A 24,532-nucleotide genomic window follows, 5' to 3' on the forward strand; every position below is an offset into this window, starting at 1 on the left:
ATGAAATGTAGTGGGGTGGAATGACTATAATCATCGACTGTGTTGGGTCATTATAAATGTTCAGGGGAGCAGACAGTACATCCCAAATGGTACCCTATTCGTATGTAGTGCACTATTTTTGACCAGGGCCCATAGGGTTCTGGTCCAAAGTAGTGCACTATATAGGAAAAGGGTGCAATTCGGGGCTCAAGCCTGTGTTCAGTCATTCTAAGCGATGGATGCTCAGGGGAGCAGACACAGACAGATAATGTTTTCCTTGGTGCTGTCTCCATAAAACCATCTGTCCTCCAACTCAAAAGACCTCCAATCTCCCCATGTCCACAATTAAATCCTTTCCCTGCTTCATTACATCTGACCGCACACAGTAAAAAAGATGGCATTAAACCAAGCGCATTAAAATGTCTCCTAGTCATTAAGGTCCTAATAAATTAGGTTGATACATAGAATCAATGTATTAAGCTCTTGACACTGATAAAACTTAGAACTAAACAGAACAGCGCTCCTCTGCAATATAATTAAGCAATGAGGCACGAGGGGGTGTGGTATATGGCCAATATACCACGGCTAAGGGCTGTTCTTAAGCATGACGCAACGCAGAGTGCCTGGATACAGAGCTTAGCCGTGGTATATTGGCCAAATACCACAAACCCCTGAGGTGCCTTATTGCAATTATAAACTGGTTACCAACATAATTAGAGCAGTAACAATAAATGTTTTGTCATACCCGTGGTATATAGTCTGATATACCACGACTTTCAGCCAATCAGCATTCAGGGCTCAAACCAACGAGTTTATAATAGGGCTTCACTAGCCAACACAACAAATGGAGAGAGATGGAAGAGATGATCAGAAAAAGGATGCTAGCATTGAATAACAGAAAGATATACCAGTGATTTACAGGATCACTATGGATGATCCTGACTGGAACAATGCACTGAACCATTCACTTTTTGTACAACATGATTATATCACCTTTTGAAGTATACATTTAGACAGAATTACAATAGAGTAAGCCCTTTTCTATTCTAGGCTGGTTGTTGGATAGATGTGCTGCAGGCACCAAGCTCATTTAGGAGGACAAGAGCCAAAGGTCAGTGCTGTAACGAGCACAGAGGAGTGACACTCAGCTGCTATCAGGCTAGAAATATCTCCCCAGGTTTTCACTGGATGCAGTCACAGTTGGAGTGGGTGTAAACAGGGCTCTCAGTGGCATTGGAATTGGATGAAGCTAGCTGGATGGAGGAGGAGGAGGTGGAGTAGGAAGAGTAGAAGGACGAGGAGGAGGAGGATGGAGGGCTTTATTTATAAGCAGGAAGAGAAGGGGCCGAAAGGCGCCGAGAGGGACCACTGCAGAAATCAACACTGGGCCGGCAGCAGGCTACAGTGGCTTTGGCTAACAGGGCTCTCACATGGCTCTCAGAGTCTCTTCACTCAGTCCTGGTACACTGGTTGACAGAAATGTGTTTAGGGGAGACATTTATATTGTCATGGTCAGTACCTAACTAACAGTACTGATAGATAGTTACATTTATATTGTCATGGTCAGTACCTAACTAACAGTACTGATAGATAGTTACATTTATATTGTCATGGTCAGTACCTAACTAACAGTACTGATAGATAGGTACTGACTATTACAATATAAATGTAACTATCTATCAGTACTGTTAGTTAGGTACTGACCGTGACAATATAAATGTAACTATCTATCAGTACTGTTAGTTAGGTACTGACCATGACAATATAAATGTAACTATCTATCAGTACTGTTAGTTAGGTACTGACCATGACAATATAAATGTAACTATCTATCAGTACTGTTAGTTAGGTACTGACCATGACAATATAAATGTAACTATCAATCAGTACTGTTAGTTAGGTACTGACCATGACAATATAAATGTAACTATCTATCAGTACTGTTAGTTAGGTACTGACCATGACAATATAAATGTAACTATCTATCAGTACTGTTAGTTAGGTACTGACCATGACAATATAAATGTAACTATCTATCAGTACTGATAGCAAGTTACATTTTTATGGAATGGTCTGTCGAACTATGTGAGAGACGCAGACTCGGTCTCAACCTTTCAGTCTTTATTGAAGACTCATCTCTTCAGTAGGTCCTATGATTGAGTGTAGTCTGGCCCAGGGGTGTGAAGGTGAGTGGCAAGGCACTGTAGTGACAAACTGCCCTTGCTGTCTCTGCCTGGCTGGCTCCCCTCTCCACTGGGATTCTCTGCCTCTGACCCTGAGTCACTGGCTTGCTTGCTGAGTTACTGATATACATCACATCATGCCAGGCTTTTTTGCTATACTCGACTTGAGTGGGTTGAGTCACAGATGTGATCTTCCTGTCCAGGTTTGCGCCCCATCGGGCTTTTGTGGTGGGGGAGATTTTCATGGGCTAAATTCGGCCTCGTCTCAGGGTACTAAGTTAGTCTGTTGATATCCCGCTAGTGGTGTAGGTGCTATACTTTGGCAAAGTAGGTGGGGTTATTATCCTGCCTGGTTAGGCCTGTCCGGGGTTATCGTCAGACAGGGCCACAGTGCCCCCCCCACCCCCCGTCTCAGCCTCCAGTATCTATGCTGCAATAGTCTATGTGCTAGGGTGCTAGGGTCCTATCTGGTGTAATTCCCCTGACTTATCTGGTATCCTGTGTGATCTTAGGTATGCTCCCTTTAATGCTCCTCTCTCTCCGTCTCCCCTCCCAGAGGACCTGAGCCTCAGCACCATGCTTCAGGACTACCTGGCCTGATGACTCCTGGCTGTCCCCGTCCCCAGTCCCCCTGGTCGTGCTGCTGCTCCAGTTTCTGCTGCAGCTATGGAACCCTGGCCTGTTCACCGGACCTGCTACCTTGTCCTGGACCTGCTGTTTGGACCCTCTCTCTCTTTCTCCTCTCCCTCACTCTCTACCACACCTGCTGTCTCGACCTCTGAGTGCTCAGCTATGAAAAGCCAAATGACATTACTCCTGAGGTGCTGACCTGTTGCGTCCTCTATAACCACTGTTATTATTATTTGACCCTGCTGGTCATCTATGAACATTTCAACATCTTGAAAAACGATCTAGCCTTAATGGCCATGTACTCGTATAATCTCCTCCCGGCACAGCCAGAAGAGGACCACCCCTCAGAGCCTGGTTCCTCTCTAGGTTTCTTCCTAGGTTCTAGCCTTTCTAGGGAGTTTTTCCTAGCCACCGTGCTTCTACATACGCATTGCTTGCTATTTGTGGTTTTAAGCTGGGTATCTGTATAGCACTTATGTGACAATCACTGATGTAAAAAGGGCTTTATAAAATAAATTTGATTGAAAATAAATTTGATTCATTGTCAGCACCCAACTTCTGTCAAAGCTCATCACCTCATCATTGCTATGGTATGTAACTAGTCTCTCCTCACAGCCCATATATGTTATGTTGGTTCTGAGTTGTGAGATTAGTGTTCTCAGATATTAGTTGGTACCATGGAAAGATGTCCTTTATTTCAGATATTAGTTGGTACCATGGAAAAATGTCCTTTATTTCAGATATTAGTTGGTACCATGGAAAAATGTCCTTTATTTCAGATAATGGTACATGACTCATCCTTTGTAGTCTATTGCTTTTCAATGGAGCCTTGGACATAAAAGCACACATATTCCATTGCAAACTGCAAATAAACTCTTTTCCATTTCATGAGGTTTGTCATTTTCAAAGCCCCACAGTAGATGCTATCTTACACAAACCCTTCCCTGCTATATCTGTACATTGGAGTCAGACAAGATTGAGTTCCAAACAAATAAGTAAACAAGGATTGCATAAGATGCAATATCAGGCCCAATAGCAGTGATGGAATGTGTGTGTGTGTGTGTGTGTGTGTGTGTGACAGCCTCCATGTAGCAGGGGTAAATTGTGGTAAATTGTCTATCACCTAAAATCTCCTTTGCCAGATGCTTCCCCCATTCCTCCATCTATCACTGTTAAGACACCTCATCCCTTCCTAAACAGACCTCCCTCCCTCCATCCCTCTCATCCACCACACACTGCTACCATAAGCCGAGACACATCCAAACAACCTGATTACAATCGCCACAGCTGTCTCTCTTGGGGGTGGCAGGTAGCCTAGTGGTTAAAGCATTGGGCCAGTAACTGGAAGGTTGATGGATCAAATCCCCAAGCTGACAAGGTTAAAATCTGTCAAACTGCCACTGAGCAAGGCAGTTAACCCACTGTTCCCCGGGCGACATGGATGTTGATTAAAGCAGCCCCCCGCATCTCTCTGATTCGGAGGGGTTGGGTTAAATGCGGAAGACCACATTTCAGTTGGACAACTGACTAGTTATCTCTCTCCTCTGATTGACAATGCCTTCAGAAATTATTCACACCCCTTGACTTTTTTGTTTGTTTATTTTTTGTCAATGATCAACACAAAATAATGTCACAGGCACTAATATATATAACACATATATATTGATTAGATAAGTATTCAACCCCCTGAGTCAATACGTGTTAGAATCACATTTGGCAGCGATTACAGCGGTGAGTCTTTCTGGGTAATTCTCTAAGAGCTTTTCACACCTGGATTGTGCAACATTTGCCCATTATTCTTTTCAATATTCTTCATGCTCTGCCAAATTGGTTGTTGATCATTGCTAGACAACCATTTTCAGGTCTTGCCATAGATCTTCAAGCAGATTTAAGTCAAAACTGTAACTCGGACACTCAGGAACATTCACTGTCTTCTTGGTAAACAAATCCAGTAGATTTGGCCTTGTGTTTTAGGTTATTGTCCTGCTGAAAGGTGAATTCCTCTCCCAATGTCTGGTGGAAAGCAGACTGAACCAGGTTTTCCACTAGGATTTTGCCTGTGCTTAGCTCCATTCCATTTTTTTTAAATCCTAAAAACTCCCCAGTCCTTAACGATTACAAGCATTCGCATAACATGGTGCAGCCACCACCATGCTTAAAAATATGGAGAGTGGTACTCAGTGATGTGTTGTATTGGATTTGCACCAAACGTAACACTTTGTATTCAGGACAAAAAGTAAATTACTTCGCCACATTTTTTGTAGTATTACTTTAGTGCCTTGTTGCAAACAGGATGTTTTTTATTATCTACAAGCTTCCTTCTTTTCACTCTGTCATTTAGGTTAGTATTGTGGATTGTGATCAATCCTCAGTTTTCTCCTATCACAGCCATTATCTCTGTAACTGTTTAAAGTCACCATTGGCCCCATGTTGAAATCCCTGAACGGTTTCTTTCCTCTCCAGGAACTGAGTTAGGAAGGACGCCTGTATCTTTGCAGTGACTGGGTTTATTGATAGTCCATCCAAAGTGTAACTAATAACTTCATCATGCTCAAAGGGATATTCAATGTCTGCTTTTTTTTTTTACCCATCTACCAATAGGTGCTCTTCGTTGCGAGGCATTGGAAAACCTCCCTGGTCTTTGTGGTTCAATCTGTGGTTGAAATTCACTGCTCGACTGAGGGAACTGACAGATAATTATATGTGTGGGGTACAGAGATTTATGTAGCCATTCAAAAATAATGTTAAACACTATTATTGCACACAGAGTGAGTCCATGCAACTTATTATGTGACTTGTTAAGCACATTCTGGACTTATTTAGGCTTGCCATAACAAAGGGGTTGAATACTTATTGACCCAAGAAATTAAATTGTTTCATTTTTTATTAATTTGTAAAATAAAATAAAAACATTATTCCACTTTGACACTATGGGGTATTGTGTGTAGGCCAGTGACAACAAATGTCAATTGAATACATTTTAAATTCAGGCTGTAACACAATTTTGGGGGGGAAAGTCAAGGGGTGTGAATACTTTCTGAAGGCACTGTACATGGCCAGTTAGGGTGTTTTTAGACACCAGAGGATCTGAATCACTCTTGGTCCTCCTACACAGTGACGTTGGTCTGTTACTTAGAATATGTTATGTGGGAGAAGAAAGAGCTGATCAAGGACACTCCACAACAGACACTTAAAAATGTAGTCTTATTGGAACATCTGTCATTGTTTGAAAGGGTTGTGCTGTGCATTGAATAGAGAAGCTCCAAGGAACTCCAGGAGATGCTCACAATCCCCAGAAGAATGACAACATCATCAGATCTAATAACAGCTGAGTCATAAACTGTTATAATGACTCACTAACCTGACCTTTACCTAACTGTCAGAAAAACACCACCTATGAACATTAACATGTACCTTTGACCTCTGTGGAGGAATACTGAAAGGTGTAAGAAACTAGAAAGCCAGTAAACGAGCCCTTTGTGCCCAGAAATAGTGAAATCAAAGTTTCTGGGGAGTTACACTACTGTAGTTCACCTCACTAGTTGAAAAACTGAATAGTGTAATAGATACTGTTGGAATCAATAAGTTACTCCTCAGCTTAAAATGTCTCCACCGGTACTGCCGTATTGCTAGCGTTTCAGCAACTGGAGTTACTGTGTGAATGTGTGAATGGCTAGGATGTTGTCATGGAGGGTGACAACATATGTTTGCGAGTTCTAGTCTCAGTAAGTGCTGGTTAGGGAGGATGTGGTATGCCAAGCACAGTGAAATGGAATGAGAATGTCACACTCCCACAGTGCTGTATCAATATTCACACTGTGTCTGCCAAAGAAACAACCCGATACAATAGCATGACAGCAATAAAACAGTGTTAAGTAACTGCTTTAGAAGACCATCCCTCCTGTGACTGACTGCTAAAACATCAAGGCCTTGAAGAGAGCCCTCTGTAAGATGATATCGTTATCCAGAGTTAAGTTATTTCTGTCAGGTAAGAAGAGGCGAAAGAGTGAAGTATCCCCATTTCCAACTGATGGCCCAGTAACATATTACTCATCTAAGCAGAAACATGTATGTTTAGGTTATAATCTCTCTTGGCACACCAAATGACATTATTATTTATAGAAAAGCAATACCTATAATCATCCAATGGCCCAAGCCAAGATATACAACTAATTGTGGTATAGACTACTCTCAAGATCCAGTTTATGTCACAACGTCCACAGAAGGTGGTGCCTCTCCTCGGTCGGGCGGTGCTCGGCGGTCGTTGTCGCCGGCCTACTAGCTGCCACCGATCTGTGTTTCAGTGTCTGCTAGTTATGTTTGTTTTTTGATTGCACCTGTTTCGTGTTTGTCATTAGTGGGGGGGTATTTAGTCTGTCTGTGTTTAGTTAGGATTCGTGCGGGATTGTTCTTTGTTACGTGTGGTAGAGGTGGTGTTGGTTTTATGTCATTGGTTTACTACTTATTGTCTAGGCATTAGGGTTACCGGGCTGCGCCCCGTCTGCCTTTTTGAGCGGAGCTTCGTTTAGTCTTTTGACTGTTGTGCTCCCAGCCTTATATGGATTTTGCCCTTGGATTTATTAAATCACGTTTGTTCCAACGGACCTCAGTCTCCTGCGCTTGACTCACCCTTAAAACTGTCCTATCCGCCCGTGACAGAATCCCGCACCACAATATGGAGTCAGCAGGGACCGAAACACCTTCGATGGAGGAACAAGTCTCCCAACATGCCAGCCTCCTCCACCGACTGGGCACGGCCATGGACCAGGTGCTGGCCCGTTTGGAGAGCTGGGAGCAAGTCGCTCCTTCACCCCCACCAGGACCAAGTTATCACCCTGCGCCCCTACCGACACCCACCGAACCCAGTACAGGCGGGATCCGGATCATGGCTCCCAGGGAGTTCGATGGGACGGCCGCTGAGTGCAAGGGGTTTTTGCTCCAGTTGGACCTATACCTGGCGACCGTCCGGCCCTCTCCCTCCGATGAAGAGAGGGTGAGCGTCCTCGTCTCGTGCCTCACGGGTAGAGCTCTGGAATAGGCCAACGCCGTCTGAAGGGGCCCAGACTCAGCTAAGGACAACTACCCAGAGTTCGCTCGCCGCTTCCGGGCGGTATTCGATCATCCCCCGGAGGGCAAGGCGGCGGGCGAGCGATTATTTCATCTGAGGCAGGAGACGAGGAGCATTGTGCTCCCAGCCTTATATGGATTTTGCCCTTGGATTTATTAAATCACGTTTGTTCCAACGGACCTCAGTCTCCTGCGCTTGACTCACCCTTAAACTGTTCTATCCGCCCGTGACAGTTTAGCATGGCATACCTGTAACTGCTCTCCTGAGAGGCTGAGATTGAGTCTAGACAGCCAGCATCTTCATTCCAGACAGTAGTTAAACCAAACAGCTGAATGCTCTAACAGCTCTAGAAAACACAATGTACTACTGTTCAACCATCTATCCACTCCACTGGTGTTTGACGGACAGACTGGTTTGATGTGCTGCTGGAGCAGATCTGTTGATAAGTTTCTCTCTGTAGAGGGCTGCTAGGTTGGTGTTCTGATTGAGTGCAGAGTGAGACACAAACTATTGTCCAGGGAAGACAGGGACGAGAGAGAGGGAGAAAGACAGGGAGAGAGCAGTGAAAGGGACATAGAGGAAAGAAAGGAATAACGGGCCCAGAGAGAGAGAGAGAGAGAGAGAGAGAGAGAGAGAGAGAGAGAGAGAGAGAGAGAGAGAGAGACAGAGAGCAAGTGAGAGAGAAAGAGAGAGAGAGAGAAAGAGACAGAGACAGAGCAAGTGAGAGAGAAAGAGAGAGAGAGAGCGAGTGAGAGAGAGAGAGAAAGAGGGAGAGAGAAAGAGACAGAGACAGAGAGCAAGTGAGAGAGAAAGAGAGAGAGAGAGAGAGAGAGCGAGTGAGAGAGAAAAAGAGAGAGAGAGAGAGTTGAAAAATAGAGGTGAAAGATGGGTGACAGGAAATGGATCACGAGTGATGGAAGAAAAATAAAGAAGAAAGAAATAAAGATGGGGCAGAAGATGGCAGGGAAGAGGATTGCTTTAATGAAGGGAAGCAGGTCATACAATGGGACTGACAGTTCAGTAATGAAGACAGACCAGTCAGACACAAGCAGGGGAGATGACAAATGTATGAGCCAGGGCAGAGCTGAGCCATACACTAAACTAATGGGGGAGAGAAATGTACGAGCCAGGGCAGAGCTGAGCCATACACTAAACTAATGGGTGAGAGAAATGTACGAGCCAGGGCAGAGCTGAGCCATACACTAAACTAATGGGTGAGAGAAATGTACGAGCCAGGGCAGAGCTGAGCCATACACTAAACTAATGGGGGAGAGAAATGTACGAGCCAGGGCAGAGCTGAGCCATACACTAAACTAATGGGGGAGAGAAATGTACGAGCCAGGGCAGAGCTGAGCCATACACTAAACTAATGGGGGAGTGAATGAGCTCTCGCACGACTAATAACTAAAACTCATGTAAAGTGCATTAACTAGCATCTTACACCGACCGAACCCTGGATAGCTTCTCCATATTTCCTCTCAAAGAATAGGGTGCAGCGTGAAAGACACTGTGTGAGTCCAAAATGGCCACCTATTCCCCATAGGGCTCTGGTCAAACGTAATGCACTTCAGAAGGAATAGGGTGCCGTCTCCAGGAAATAGCTGTGCTGCTTCAGCAAGGAAGAGGACATAGATTTTGTGCGTGGGATGACAACTCACCCATTGATTAAGCTGTAGCTAGTTTGTCCTTCCTCTGCACTTCATATCAGCATGGCCTGAATTCTCCTTCCATGAAAGAGGCTCCCGAGTGGCGCAGCTGTCTAAGGCACTGCATCTCAGTGCTTGAGGCGTCACTACAGACACCCTGGTTTGTGATTTTGAGTCCCATAGGGCGCCGCCCTATTGGCCCAGCGTCGTCTGGGGTAGGCTGTCATTGTAAATAAGAATTTATTCTTAACTGACTTGCCTAGTTAAATAAAGGTTACATTTAAAAAAATATTTTAAAAAAATAAGAGCAGATAAATGATGCCACATTTCAACAAACCGCTGCTACAAAGCAAAATAACAGCTCTTTGAACTGGTTCCAAAATGGCACCCTATTCCATACATAGTGCACTACTTTTGACCAGAGCCCAGGGTGTCATTTGTGACGCACACCAAGCCTGGACGGGATCCACTTTGAAAGTACTGACCACGCCATGGCAGCTGAGCACAAATGCTGCTCCCTTCTTTCCTATCTATTTATTACACACAGCTCATTATTCACACTCCAGCCGTTATATAACAGTACCCTTTCTCTGAGAGGCTTTTGTCATGGCATTTGCTTTTTTGTTAGGTTACATGAAAAACTAAATCGCCCCTGTGTATCACATTATAAAAATAGCAGCGGTAGCCTCAGTGGTTAGAGGTCTGCTCGTTCCAGAGTGGTGGGAATTCAGCACAGTATGTTTCTAACTCATCTACTGCCTCCTGAATGAATGGAAAGGAGAATGAGTAGAAGTATTAGCTATTCACAATGCTGGGAGGTCTGTCTTGTGTGCCCGCGTGCGTGCGTGTGGGGGTGGGGGGTGGGAGAGAGAGTCAAAGAGAGAGAGAGCGAGAGAGACAGAGAGACTGAGAAAGAGAGAGAGAGAGACTGAGAAAGACAGAAAGAGAGTGAAAGAAAGAGAGAGAGAGACAGAGAGAGAGAGAGAGAGATAATAGAGATAACAGAGTGACCAATCCAAGCTCATCTCTAGACTGTCTGGTTTACTGAAGAATGACTCATTATACTGCAGGGGAGAACCATGTTAATAAAACCCCATAGACCAAAGTTTTGTTTACTTTCAACCTTTTACCATTTCACTTCAGCTACACAGCTACATTCCCCCGGCTCTTTGACAGAGAAACTTACAGCCTTAAAGTAATAGGAGATTTGAATATATGACACTGTATTTTGTCCATTATATCAGCACTGGACAAACAATAAAGAGTATATTTCTGCTCACTTCCTCCACTCTCAGCGAGTTGCTTCCTGTCTGGTAAACATACAGTGGCACTTTGGCTGCCTCTCTAATGGAACCTATTTCCAATATAGTGCACTACTTTTGATGAGGGCCCACAAGGTTGTGGTCAAAATTAGTACACTATTTAGGGAATAGGGTGCCATTTGGAACACATTTTTTGAAGTAGCACAAGAGAGGAAGAATTAGCCTCCTTGCTCCCTGCCTTAAATGCTGCCAGCTTAATTAAAAGCTTGAATTAATTATTTAGTTCTTGATGAAATGGGGATCGGGACCAATGAATGACTGAGAGGGAGCCACTTTCTCTCTGCAGGGAAATCATAGCAACACAGCAGGCCGGTACAGGCCTTAGCAACCCACAGGAGACAAATAGACACTGTTCTATCTCGTCCTAACAACTGAATAGTGATGTAACAATTACAAAACACTTTCATGTCTTGGCTGAATCGTCTCAGAAATCTAGATCAATTACAGCTACATGCTGCATATCTGTTTCAATTAAATTCACAAACGCTGTTACAGCTCAGTTAAAAGGCTGAGCCTTGTGTGGATGTAGAGTCAGGTCCAAAATGATTTATACTCTTGATAAAGATGAGCAAAAAAGGCTGTATATATAAAAGATAAATAAATACTGAGCTATATTGTATGCTAAAGAAAATGGGGAAATTATATTATTTTAATACAATTGCTCAGATTGCTCATGTTGTTTAATTAACAAGTAACACATTGAGAGGGATCGTATACCATTCCTCCATACAGAATCTTTCCAGATCCTTGATATCCTTCGTCTGTGCTTATGGACTGCCTTCTTCAATTCAAACCAAAGGTTTTCAATGGGGTTCAACTGGGATCAATGAACAATTTCATTGTGGATTTTGATGTGTGCTTGGGGTTAACCAGGTTTTTGACTAAAATGTGCTGGTACTGCACTCTTAGAAAAAAGGGTTCCAAAAGGGTTCTTCGGCTGTCCCCATAGGAGAACCCTTTTTGGTTCCAGGTAGAACACTTTTGTGTTACATGTAGAACTCTGTGGAAAGGGCTCTACATTGAACCCAAAAGGGTTCTACATTGAACCCAAAAGGGTTCTACATGGAGCCAAAAAGGGTTCTCCTGTGGGGACAGTTGAAGAACCCTTTAAGGTTCTAGATAGCACTTTTTTTCTAAGAGTGTGGGTAAAGTTTATGATGCTGTTGACCGTAACAAAGGCCCCAAGACTAGAGGAAGCAAAACAGCCACATAACATCAAAGTTCCACAACCATATTTTATTGTAGGTATGGGGCTATTTTCTTCATATGCATCTTTGTTTTTTATTTTCATGTCATCTGACCATGACCAGGGCCGGCTCCAGGCATAAGCGACATACAGGTTCGCTTAGGGCCCCAGGCTGCTAGAGGGCCCCCAACCCCTACTATGTTGAGAGTTAGAATAGTAGAATACACAAGGTGCAAGTTCGGAATTTGGTTGTGCATAGGGCTGTAACGGTGACCGTATTATTGCCACACCGGTGGTCACGAATCATTGTGGCAGTCTAATTCCATGTGACAGTTTAGTCATGGTAACTAGGCTTCTCCAAGCTCTGATGCTGCTGATGGTCATTACTAGCCTACCAAACGTGCTAATTGCCTGTTACTCAGCACTATATTGTCCCTCTAATCACTGACATCAACGCAAATGTATTCAAAAATCTAATCAAACTCTTCATGAGAGCCCATAGGCTCATGTTCTGCAACCTTTCTATAGGCTATGCAACTGCGTGAGAAAACAGAGTGATGGCCTCTATTAAAAAGAGGAGGATCCCATCAGCTTTCTATAAGCTAGGCCTACTATATTTATTTATCAACTTTCATAATATTAAGCACATTGTTTATCTTTAAAAGAGGAGTATAGTCTACCTGGCTGGCATGACAATATAACCACGGGAAAAGTGTCCTTCATTCGCTATTTAAGTGCATCGATTACATTTGTTTCGAGAAAGGTGCATGATAATGGTCCATTCTAAATCAAAATAAATGTCACACAAATATTATTTTGTATTTGTAAAGACAAGATTAAATCACTAAAGTGGCCAAATAAAATGAAGCACATGAATCCGCTTTACAAGGGGTGTAGAGCCTAACTGGCATACATAAGCAGTTTCAAGTTTGGGGAAGACCATTTTCACCAAAGAAGTGCTTCTTTATAATAAAAGTAATTCATGCATAATCACATTTGTGGTCACTTTTGAGAAGGGTGTTTTCCTGCAAATGGAACATTCCCGCGTATAGCCTACTGCCATGTGCGTATTGCTGTGCTTATAATTAGAAGAAATAGCCTAATAGTTTATCAACATTTTAACCTGTCTGGGCTAGGGGGCAGTATTTTCACAGCCGGTTGAAAAACGTACCCAATTTAAACAGTTTACTACTCTGGCCCAGAAACTAGAATATGCATATTATTAGTAGATTTTGATAGAAAACACTCTGAAGTTTCTAAAACTGTTTGAATGGTGTCTGTGAGTATAACAGAACTCATATGGCAGGCAAAAACCTGAGAAAAATCCAAGCAGGAAGTGAAAAGTCTGAGAATTGTAGTTCTTCTTTTGATTCTCTATCGAAGCTCCAGTGTCTGTGGGGTGACATTGCACTTCCTAAGGCTTCCATTGGCTGTCTAAAGCGTTCAGAAAGTGGTTTGAGCATTTTCCTGTCACTGGGCAGATAATAGGAGCTCAGTTACTGAGTGGTCTGCCTGGCAACAAAGGGATAGGATATGCTCGGTCCCGCGAGCGCGCCCCTCCTTCTTTTTCTTCTTGAATGAATATGCTATTGTCCGGTTGGAATATTATCGCAATTTACGTAAAAAAAGCATAAAGATTGATTTTAAACAGCGTTTGACATGCTTCTAAGTACGGTAATGGCTTTCGATAAGTGATCTGTATGCACGAACAAAACGGAGGTATTTGTACATAAATATGGATTATTTGGAACAAAAACAACATTTCTTGTGGAAGTAGCAGTCCTGGGAGTGCATTCTGATGAAGATCAGCAAAGGTAATACAATATTTCTAATACTAATTCTGAGTTTAGGTTGCCCCGAATTTGGCGGGTGTCTGAATAGCTCGCCGTGATGGCTGAGCTATGTACTCAGAATATTGAAAAATCTGCTTTCTCCTTAAAGCTATTTTAAAATCTGACACAGCGGTTGCATAAAGGAGTAGTCTATCTATAATTCTTAAAATAATTGTTATGTATTTTGTCAACGTTTATGATGAGTATTTTTGTAAATTGATGTGCACATTCACCGGACGTTTTGGTGGGAATACATTTTCTGAATATCACGCGCCAATGTAAAATGCTGTTTTTGGATATAAATATGAACTTTATCGAACAAAACATACATGTATTGTGTAACATAATGTCCTAGGAGTGTCATCTGATGAAGATCATCAAAGGTTAGTGCTTCATTTCGCTGTGTTTTGGGTTTTATTGACACATGTCCTTGCTTGGAAAATGTCTGAGTGATTATTTTTGTCTATGTACTCTCCTAACATAATCTAATGTTTTGCTTTCGCTGTAAAACCTTTTTGAAATCGGACAATGTGGTTAGATTAACGAGAAGTGTATTATTTTAATACAATTGCTCAGATTGCTCATGTTGTTTAATTAACAAGCAACACATTGAGAGGGATCGTATACCATTCCTCCATACAGAATCTTTCCAGATCCTTGATATCCTTCGTCTGTGCTTATGGACTGCCTTCTTCAATTCAAACCAAAGGTTTTCAATGGGGTTCAACTGGGATCAATTAACAATTTCATTGTGGATTTTGATGTGTGCTTGGGGTTAACCAGGTTTTTGACTAAAATGTGCTGGTACTGCACTCTTAGAAAAAAGGGTTCCAAAAGGGTTCTTCGGCTGTCCCCATAGGAGAACCCTTTTTGGTTCCAGGTAGAACACTTTTGTGTTACATGTAGAACTCTGTGGAAAGGGCTCTACATTGAACCCAAAAGGGTTCTACATTGAACCCAAAAGGGTTCTACATGGAGCCAAAAAGGGTTCTCCTGTGGGGACAGTTGAAGAACCCTTTAAGGTTCTAGATAGCACTTTTTTTCTAAGAGTGTGGGTAAAGTTTATGATGCTGTTGACCGTAACAAAGGCCCCAAGACTAGAGGAAGCAAAACAGCCACATAACATCAAAGTTCCACAACCATATTTTATAGTAGGTATGGGGCTATTTTCTTCATATGCATCTTTGTTTTTTATTTTCATGTCATCTGACCATGACCAGGGCCGGCTCCAGGCATAAGCGACATACAGGTTCGCTTAGGGCCCCAGGCTGCTAGAGGGCCCCCAACCCCTACTATGTTGAGAGTTAGAATAGTAGAATACACATTTCGCTGTGTTTTGGGTTTTATTGACACATGTCCTTGCTTGGAAAATGTCTGAGTGATTATTTTTGTCTATGTACTCTCCTAACATAATCTAATGTTTTGCTTTCACTGTAAAACCTTTTTGAAATCGGACAATGTGGTTAGATTAACGAGAAGTGTATCTTTAAAATGGTGTAAAATAGTCGTATGTTTGAGAAAGTTGAATTATGACATTTTGTTGTTTTTGAATTTTCCGCCCTGATATTTCACTGGCTGTGTCCCACAGGTGGGAAGCTACCGTCCCATCTAGCCCATAGAAGTTAAGCTAAACGTTGTCATTTTTTACGTCAGGCTTATTTCTTTAAATTAACTAGTGTAGCCCACAGCCATATGGCATAGCCAGATCAGGGTTTAACATAAGGACAACTCAGAGTATGCTATTCTGTTGTTCTGAAATAAATCATGGATTTATTGTGAAGGTGTAGGCTATATTACATGGATTTATTAGACTTTTTAAAATGTAGATGTTCCAAAGGTCTGCATCAGTGGCTTGTAGGCTACGTGTGGAAGCCAGGAGATGTTAAATGTGTTTATGATCATTAATGGTCAGTTACTGTGAGACCGGCAGTTATGACAGTTAACAATGCTTAGATTGGTAAATTAGTCTAGCCAGCTATCTATACTTATAGTAATCATGGCTGAATACCAACTGGCCATGCAGGGCAGGTGCCCTGTTGATTTTGTTAGTCACTCTCACTCAGAGATCTTCAATATGGCATAAGTCATGGCAAAATGTGTAGAATTGCAGGGACTTAACCGTAAAACTTACATCTTTCTCTCTTCCGTTAGGGGGGCAACCAAATCTCGCTTAGGGCAGGCACCCAAAAGGCTAGAGCCGACCCTGACAAGTTCCAATCCAAGTGCCAATACTGCTTAGCAATCTCCAGGCATTAACATTTGTTGGATGACACGAAAATAACAAACCTGGTTGACTCTGCCCGGAGGCTGAAACTTGGTCGCAAGTTGATCTTCCAGCAAGACAATAGAAAAAAAAAATCTTACTTGATCCACATTTTGCAATGGCCATCTCATGGGGATATACTATCGAGTGGTTTGAGAAGGGATGACAACAAGCATCACTCATCTCCTGTTATGTATAGAGCATGCAGAGACAGCCAGGCCACTAGGTCAGATGGGAGTCATACAACATGCAGCCAAGATCTCCTAGCCTGAGGATGTCAGATGCCTATAGAAACAAATTAAATCAACCAGCCAAGGTCTCCTAGCCTGAGGATGTCAGGGGACTACAGAAAGAAATTAAATCTATCATGACCACAACCTGAGGATACGTGTCTTCTGAGATGGCCATCATGCTAATATTAGTAACCACTCCAAAAAATGAGTAAATATTACCACATTTGAATTCTTTCTAGGCTCTTCACACAAGGCAATATATAGAGCTCTTTGTAACGGTTCAACTGTGTAAAGACTGTGCTGTGACCAACAACAAAAATACGTTGCCTCATAATGAACAGGTCCCTCGTCTAACAAGATGATCCCATTCAAAACTTCATGAGACAGACAAGCAAGACACCACAATCATGTCTGTCTGCCCTTCAGAACCTTCTCTATTCAGGTACAATTAGCAGTCTGCTGAGCAATCACCCCCAAGACCCAGAGCCTTATATTTAGATCTTATTTCTATTTCTGTCTAAATATATGGCTCTGCCAAGGCCAAACTGTTCTCAATCCCTTATTTTGAGGCAAGCAACAGAAGAATACACTTCAAAGATATAAGCATATTAATAAATAGAGGACATATTAAATAAATTCCTATATTAACTCAGTATTTGTCTAAATAAATGACTGGACATGTTAACCTTGGAACAGAGAAGTAAGAAGTAATAACAGTTGTTTTTGTTTTAATTTGATTCAAAATAGCCTTGTCTTGGACTGTGTTGAGAAAGTCTTATATTAGACATTAATGAAGGTCTGAGCTATTCTGGGATCCTCCGAATAAACCTTGTTTTGTTTTTTAATAGCTGCAGGTTATGTTTTCAAGTCTGACTGGGCGAAAGCAGATGACATTAGCCGCACAATGTCTTGTGGCAGACAGACTGACGAACAGAGACAGCAGCACTGATAACAAAACACAACCTAACGCTGTGACAAAAGAAAAACACACCACTGCTAGCAAACCTTCAAATAATGCGTCAGTATGTGAAACACATTCATTTTCCTGCCTACAGCTAAGAATCAGGCCTTACACTGTCTCACTGAGTCCCAAGTGGCAGCCAATTCTTTATAGTGCCCTACTATGGGCGCTGGTCAAAAGTAGTGCACTACGTAGGGAATAGGGTGCCATTTGAGACGCACAGACTCTCTCTGCTGTAGTCTGTATTCATCATCTCTCTCCACTCACACTGCCCCCTCCACTTTCAATTCCATTACTATTACATAACATACCAAACTCCAAAATAAACCTTGAAATTAAAGTAGCAGAATTGCTGGAACAGCTAGCTTCACACATATACATAAAAGTGCACACCTTGGCAACATGGATTTGAAATAGATAAAATGCACTCTAATCTGAGTGAGACAGTGAATGCATCCAAAGTAGCACCCTATTCCCTTTATAGTGCACTACTTTAGACCAGGGCCCATGGAATAAAATAGCACCCTAACATTGGAATAGAGTGCCATTTGGGTAGCAAAGAGCATCTGCACTAGTTTCTCTCCTCAGACTGGCAAAGTTCATCTTAGATTGTGGAGCCACAGGCCGGGGTAGGGAGCATGAATCTGTGATCAGTATTGCAGAATAAAATACATCAATTTTGATGGGAATAAAACTAGTGCCTCAAACTGTACCTCAAGCCACTGATCCGTACCCCACATGACTCTCTGTCTCTCTGTTTCAGTAGCTAGTATTCTGCCACTATGACGTACCCCACATGACTCTCTGTCTCTCTGTTTCAGTAGCTAGTATTCTGCCACTATGACGTACCCCACATGACTCTCTGTCTCTCTGTTTCAGTAGTTAGTATTCTGCCACTATGACGTACCCCACATGACTCTCTGTCTCTCTGTTTCAGTAGTTAGTATTCTGCCACTATGACGTATCCCACATGACTCTCTGTTTCAGTAGTTAGTATTCTGCCACTATGACGTACCCCACATTACTTTCTGTCTCTCTGTTTCAGTAGTTAGTATTCTCCCACTATGACGTACCCCACATGACTCTCTGTCTCTCTGTTTCAGTAGTTAGTATTCTGCCACTATGACGTACCCCACATGACTCTCTGACTCTCTGTTTCAGTAGCTAGTATTCTGCCACTATGACGTACCCCACATGACTCTCTGTCTCTCTGTTTCAGTAGTTAGTATTCTGCCACTATGACGTACCCCACATGACTCTCTGTCTCTCTGTTTCAGTAGTTAGTATTCTGCCACTATGACGTACCCCACATGACTCTCTGTCTCTCTGTTTCAGTAGCTAGTATTCTGCCACTATGACGTACCCCACATGACTCTCTGTCTCTCTGTTTCAGTAGTTAGTATTCTGCCACTATGACGTATCCCACATGACTCTCTGTTTCAGTAGTTAGTATTCTGCCACTATGACGTACCCCACATGACTCTCTGTCTCTCTGTTTCAGTAGTTAGTATTCTGCCACTATGACGTACCCCACATTACTTTCTGTCTCTCTGTTTCAGTAGTTAGTATTCTCCCACTATGACGTACCCCACATGACTCTCTGTCTCTCTGTTTCAGTAGTTAGTATTCTGCCACTATGACGTACCCCACATGACTCTCTGACTCTCTGTTTCAGTAGCTAGTATTCTGCCACTATGACGTACCCCACATGACTCTCTGTCTCTCTGTTTCAGTAGTTAGTATTCTGCCACTATGACGTACCCCACATGACTCTCTGTCTCTCTGTTTCAGTAGTTAGTATTCTGCCACTATGACGTACCCCACATGACTCTCTGTCTCTCTGTTTCAGTAGTTAGTATTCTGCCACTATGACGTACCCCACATTACTTTCTGTCTCTCTGTCTCAGTAGTTAGTATTTTGCCACTATGACGTACCCCACATGACTCTCTGTCTCTCTGTTTCAGTAGCAAGTATTTTGCCACTATGACGTACCCCACATGACTCTCTGTCTCTCTGTTTCAGTAGCTAGTATTCTGCCACTATGACGTACCCCACATGTCTCTCTGTCTCTCTGTTTCAGTAGTTAGTATTCTGCCACTATGACGTACCCCACATGACTTTCTGTCTCTCTGTTTCAGTAGCTAGTATTCTGCCACTATGACGTACCCCACATGACTCTCTGTCTCTCTGTTTCAGTAGTTAGTATTCTGCCACTATGACGTACCCCACATGACTTTCTGTCTCTCTGTTTCAGTACCTAGTATTCTGCCACTATGACGTACCCCACATGACTCTCTGTCTCTCTGTTTCAGTAGTTAGTATTCTGCCACTATGAAGTACCCCACATGACTCTCTGTCTCTCTGTTTCAGTAGTTAGTATTCTGCCACTATGACGTACCCCACATGACTCTCTGTCTCTCTGTTTCAGTAGTTAGTATTCTGCCACTATGACGTACCCCACATGACTCTCTGTCTCTCTGTTTCAGTAGCTAGTATTCTGCCACTATGACGTACCCCACATTACTTTCTGTCTCTCTGTTTCAGTAGTTAGTATTCTGCCACTATGACGTACCCCACATGACTCTCTGTCTCTCTGTTTCAGTAGTTAGTATTCTGCCACTATGACGTACCCCACATGACTCTCTGTCTCTCTGTTTCAGTAGTTAGTATTCTGCCACTATGACGTACCCCACATGACTCTCTGTCTCTCTGTTTCAGTAGTTAGTATTCTGCCACTATGACGTACCCCACATGACTCTCTGTCTCTCTGTTTCAGTAGCTAGTATTCTGCCACTATGACGTACCCCACATGACTCTCTGTCTCTCTGTTTCAGTAGCTAGTATTCTGCCACTATGACGTACCCCACATTACTTTCTGTCTCTCTGTTTCAGTAGTTAGTATTCTGCCAATATGACGTACCCCACATGACTCTCTGTCTCTCTGTTTCAGTAGCTAGTATTCTGCCACTATGACGTACCCCACATGTCTCTCTGTCTCAGTAGTTAGTATTTTGCCACTATGACGTACCCCACATGACTCACTGTCTCTCTGTTTCAGTAGCTAGTATTCTGCCACTATGACGTACCCCACATGACTCTCTGTCTCTCTGTTTCAGTAGTTAGTATTCTGCCACTATGACGTACCCCACATGACTCTCTGTCTCTCTGTTTCAGTAGTTAGTATTCTGCCACTGTGACTGACCTTTTTTCACAACAGACAGAGTTGGGGTGATTATATTCCCTATGTAGTGCACTACCAGAACCTTTGGGAACCTGGTCAAAAGTAATACACTATAAAGGGGTAACGGTATGATTTGGGACATAAACAGAGCTGTTTATGTTTGTCATATTTTATTGTATTATAATTGGCGTCATAGCTAGCAATACCCTGCGTGTTGGTTTCTTCTCAGAATAGGTCTATGCACTAATGGGCCTTTTACTGAACACACACACACACACGCACGCACGCGCACGCACACACACACACACACACACACACACACACACACACACACACACACACTGCCTACGTACCTTGACTGCCTCCAAGTGTGAGACTCTGTCAAACAGCATGCCGTTAACAGTCACTATCTGATCCCCGACCCTCAGTCCTTCATTCTCGGCAAAAGATCCGGGTTCTACTAGCGACACATAGATTCCCACACCGTGCTCAGAACCTCCCCGGATACTGAACCCTAAGCCCTCATTGCTCTTGCTGCGTCTCAGTGTCACTTGGCGGATCTCTCCAACAGCCTCCCCCTGCATGAAAGCCTGGGGTGCTGTCCCATCAGCGGTGGTGCTGAAACTATCCGGGCAGGGGCAAGCTTCTGGTGATGTGAAACAAGAAAAGTCATGAGGCAGCTGAGGCTCATGCGGGTTTATAAAGTGTGTAGTGGGAATTGGGACATAGTTGTTTGCAGTATTGCCTACTTCTCCTCCAAAGCTTTCAGGGTTGTTGACACTGTTTAGTGGTAGATGATCCGTTTTAAGGTACAGGCCCTCGGAAGTATACTGGTCGAACAACAGCTGATCTGAGCGGGGAATGACCAAACGCAACATGGGGAGGAGTTGTCGTTTGTTCGGCGTGTTGAGGATTATTTTGAGAGTTTGAACCAAGTCGAAGACGTTGCGTTTAGCGTGGTAAACATTGAGACAGTGGATGAACTGTTCTCTCTCGAAGTCAGTGAGCAGCAAGTTGAGCGCGTTGTGCAGCTTCCGAACGTTGGCTGACAGCCCTCGGCCGCCCGACCCAGTCCCGGAGTTGCTGGCCGTCGTTGAATTGAGTGAAACGTGCTCCAAATCACTGCTCATCATCCTACAACTTTAACGTAAACACCGCACCACAGACAGGGCTGGTCAGATATTCAGACATTTATAATACTGCTGTAGAAGTCACTCCGCTCCGAAAACATAGGTGACCGCACCGCGATTCTTGGAGGAAGTCACCTTTAAAAATGGTCACTGTTCCGATGTTTGTAGGTAGGGTCAAATACTATCTGCTTACCATTGTCGTCGCATCTTCTATCTTCATCTATTTATGTAGAGTGCGGTTTTGTGTGAAGGTGCGTGGTAGATGATGGTGAGAAAAACATTGATTCAAAAAGTTGCTATAAATACTCGTGCAGATTTGGAATATTTATTGTCGGGTCACAAGTTTTATTCAACGGAATATGATCCTGGATATCCAAGAAGATGCATCACAAGCCCGCGCATTTTAGGCGACAATCACAAGCAATCAAAAAGTGTCACAAGAATATATTCCTCAGGGTTTTCTGGATTAAAACTGTTCGCAAATTGTCCTGTCTGTGCCTATGTCTTCGATAATTATAGAAACCGAAGTGGAAAAGCTGGTTGTTTATCGTTCATCTCAGTGTCCCGCGTTCCTCTGTCGGATAAGATCATGTTGTTCACTTGTAAGCTCCACTGACTTGCTTTGCTCGCTCAGACTTTTTCTGAATAGGAAATTACCCATTGTGTGGAGTAGGCCTATGTGAGTGTGTTGCTTAGAAACTGACAGCGGTTCGCGAGGCGTTACACACAGACGCTGGGCAATACATGATTTGGTCTCATTGAAGAAAGGCACAGATATAATGGAAGTTTCCAGCTACAGTATCATCATGCTCCAGTTCATTTAGCTTACATAAGATAGTTCCATGATGTCCATGAGATCTACCCAGGCTAGGGAGAGTGGCAAAGAGAGTGCTCTACTTCCTTTCAATCACGTGTATGGACCAGTACAGGGCTACAAGTCCCCATTCAGTCTACTATCTTACATCTCTGACAAGTCTATTCATTATTTAGGTCAGTATTTGGAGCTCTTCTGTATTTGAGTTACTGTAGCTGGTGGTTCTCTATTTGTAGGGAGCTAGTTTACAGTAGGCATCCAACAGCTGTTAAGCTCATAAAGCTGCATTAGCCATGTCTCTACAAAGACTTCATCTACTCATATCTGCACACCTTACCATAGGCTAATTATAAACATTGCTATTTTTAGGCAATAAGCCTTCTCTATCCTATCTGCATATTTCCTCTTCCAGATGGACTCCAGGCTATTTGCTAAGGATAGGATTATTAAGATAAGTGAGCAGGCATGCACAGTTAATTTGTAATAATAACAACAGCGGGCAACCAGCCATATTGAAACTAAATTAGACAACAGAGAATGTTCATGAAAAAATGGCATCATATTGTTCTTCATTATTGTGTAATACCCATTGAGCAAATGTACACCCTCTTTCTCTCTCTCTCTCGCACACACACGCGCGCACACACGCGCGCACACACATGATGTAAAACACCCCCACAAACTCAAAACAAGCTCCAAATAGACTGATTATGTCACTACTACATTATACACTGACTTTAGGAACACCTGCCGTTTCCATGAAATAGACGTCACTTGTTAAATCCACTTCAATCAGTGTAGATGAAGGGGAGGAGACAGGTCAAATAATATTTTTTAAGCCTTGAGACAATTGAGACATGGATTGTGTATGTGTGCCATTCAGAGACTTAATGGGCAAGACAAAAAATGTAAGTGCCTTTGACTGGGGTATGGTAGGAGGTGCCAGGCGCACCGGTTTGAGTGTGTCAAGAACTGAAACGTTGCTGGGTTTTTCATGCTCAACAGTTTTTTGTGTGTATAAAGAATGGTCCACCACCCAAAGGACATCCAGCCAATGGCAGGCCAGTGGTTGAAAATGTGTAATTGATGAAAGAGGACAAAGGAGACTGACACAAATTGTGCAGAGCAACAGACGGGCTACAGTTAGTCAACTGACAGTCCAGGACAACATTGGTGCCCAACGACCAATAACAGAATGCCCAACTCATCATACCTTGACACGAATGGCGTATAGCAGCGACGACCTTACAGAGTTCCACTTCTTTCAGCAAAAAACAAGAAACTCTGGTTTCAGTGGGCTAAAGGAACAAAAACACTGGACATTGGACAATTGGAAAAACTTTGCCTTGTCTGATGAATCGTGGTTCCTGCAGTTTCACGCTGATGGGAGGACTAGGGTATGGAGAAAAGCACGAGTACATGCATCTATCATGCCAGGTGTCAACATTGCAGGGTGATGGTGATAGTGTAGGGTGTGTTTTCATGGCACACATTAGGCCCATTGATAAAAGTGGAGCAACGTTTGAATGCCACAGGATATTTGAACATCATTGCCAATCAGGTGCATCCCTCCATGGCAGTGTGTCCATCTGTTAACTGATTTATTTCAGCAGGATAATGCTCCATGCCACAAGACTAGGATTGTCCAGAAATGGTTCCACAAACATGACAGTGAATTCAGCTTACTGCAGTGGCCTGCCCAGTCACCAGATCTCAATCCAATTGAGCATCTGTGGGATGAGATAGAACAATCTATTCAGAGTAGAGATCCACTACCGGCCAACTTGCCACAACTGCGAGAAGCTTTGGAGTCAACATGGGCCAGCAACCCTGTGGAACGTTTTCAACACCTTGTAGAGTCCATTGCCTGACAAATTGAGGCTGTTCTGAGGGCAAAAAGGGGATGCAACTCAATATTAGGAAGGTGTTCTTAATGTTTTGTACACTCATTGTATATGCCAAGCACTGTGTAATTAAATATCTCATGAGACAATGTTAATCATTTACTGAGCTGTAAAACAACAACAGAATCAATCAGCTCTCTGTTGTTTAACTAAACATGTCCAATAAACTGGTCATTAGTGAGAGCAGAACAGGAAACGT

At 43.0% G+C, this 24,532-nt stretch overlaps 1 protein-coding gene across 1 annotated transcript in view; it reads right to left on the reverse strand.

Moving 5' to 3' along the window:
* Window positions 1-22,394, reverse strand: part of LOC106580631 (whirlin) — an 83,680-nt gene extending 61,286 nt beyond the window's left edge. The window contains exon 1 of the mRNA XM_045703371.1: window positions 20,839-22,394. Within this exon, the coding sequence (XP_045559327.1) occupies window positions 20,839-21,618 (780 nt within the window). The 5' untranslated portion in view covers window positions 21,619-22,394. The remainder of the gene's footprint in view (window positions 1-20,838) is intronic.
* Between the last annotated feature and the right edge of the window lie 2,138 nt (window positions 22,395-24,532).

This window comes from Salmo salar, chromosome ssa20, assembly GCF_905237065.1.
Source record: "Salmo salar chromosome ssa20, Ssal_v3.1, whole genome shotgun sequence".
Classification (NCBI taxonomy): Eukaryota; Metazoa; Chordata; class Actinopteri; order Salmoniformes; family Salmonidae; genus Salmo; species Salmo salar.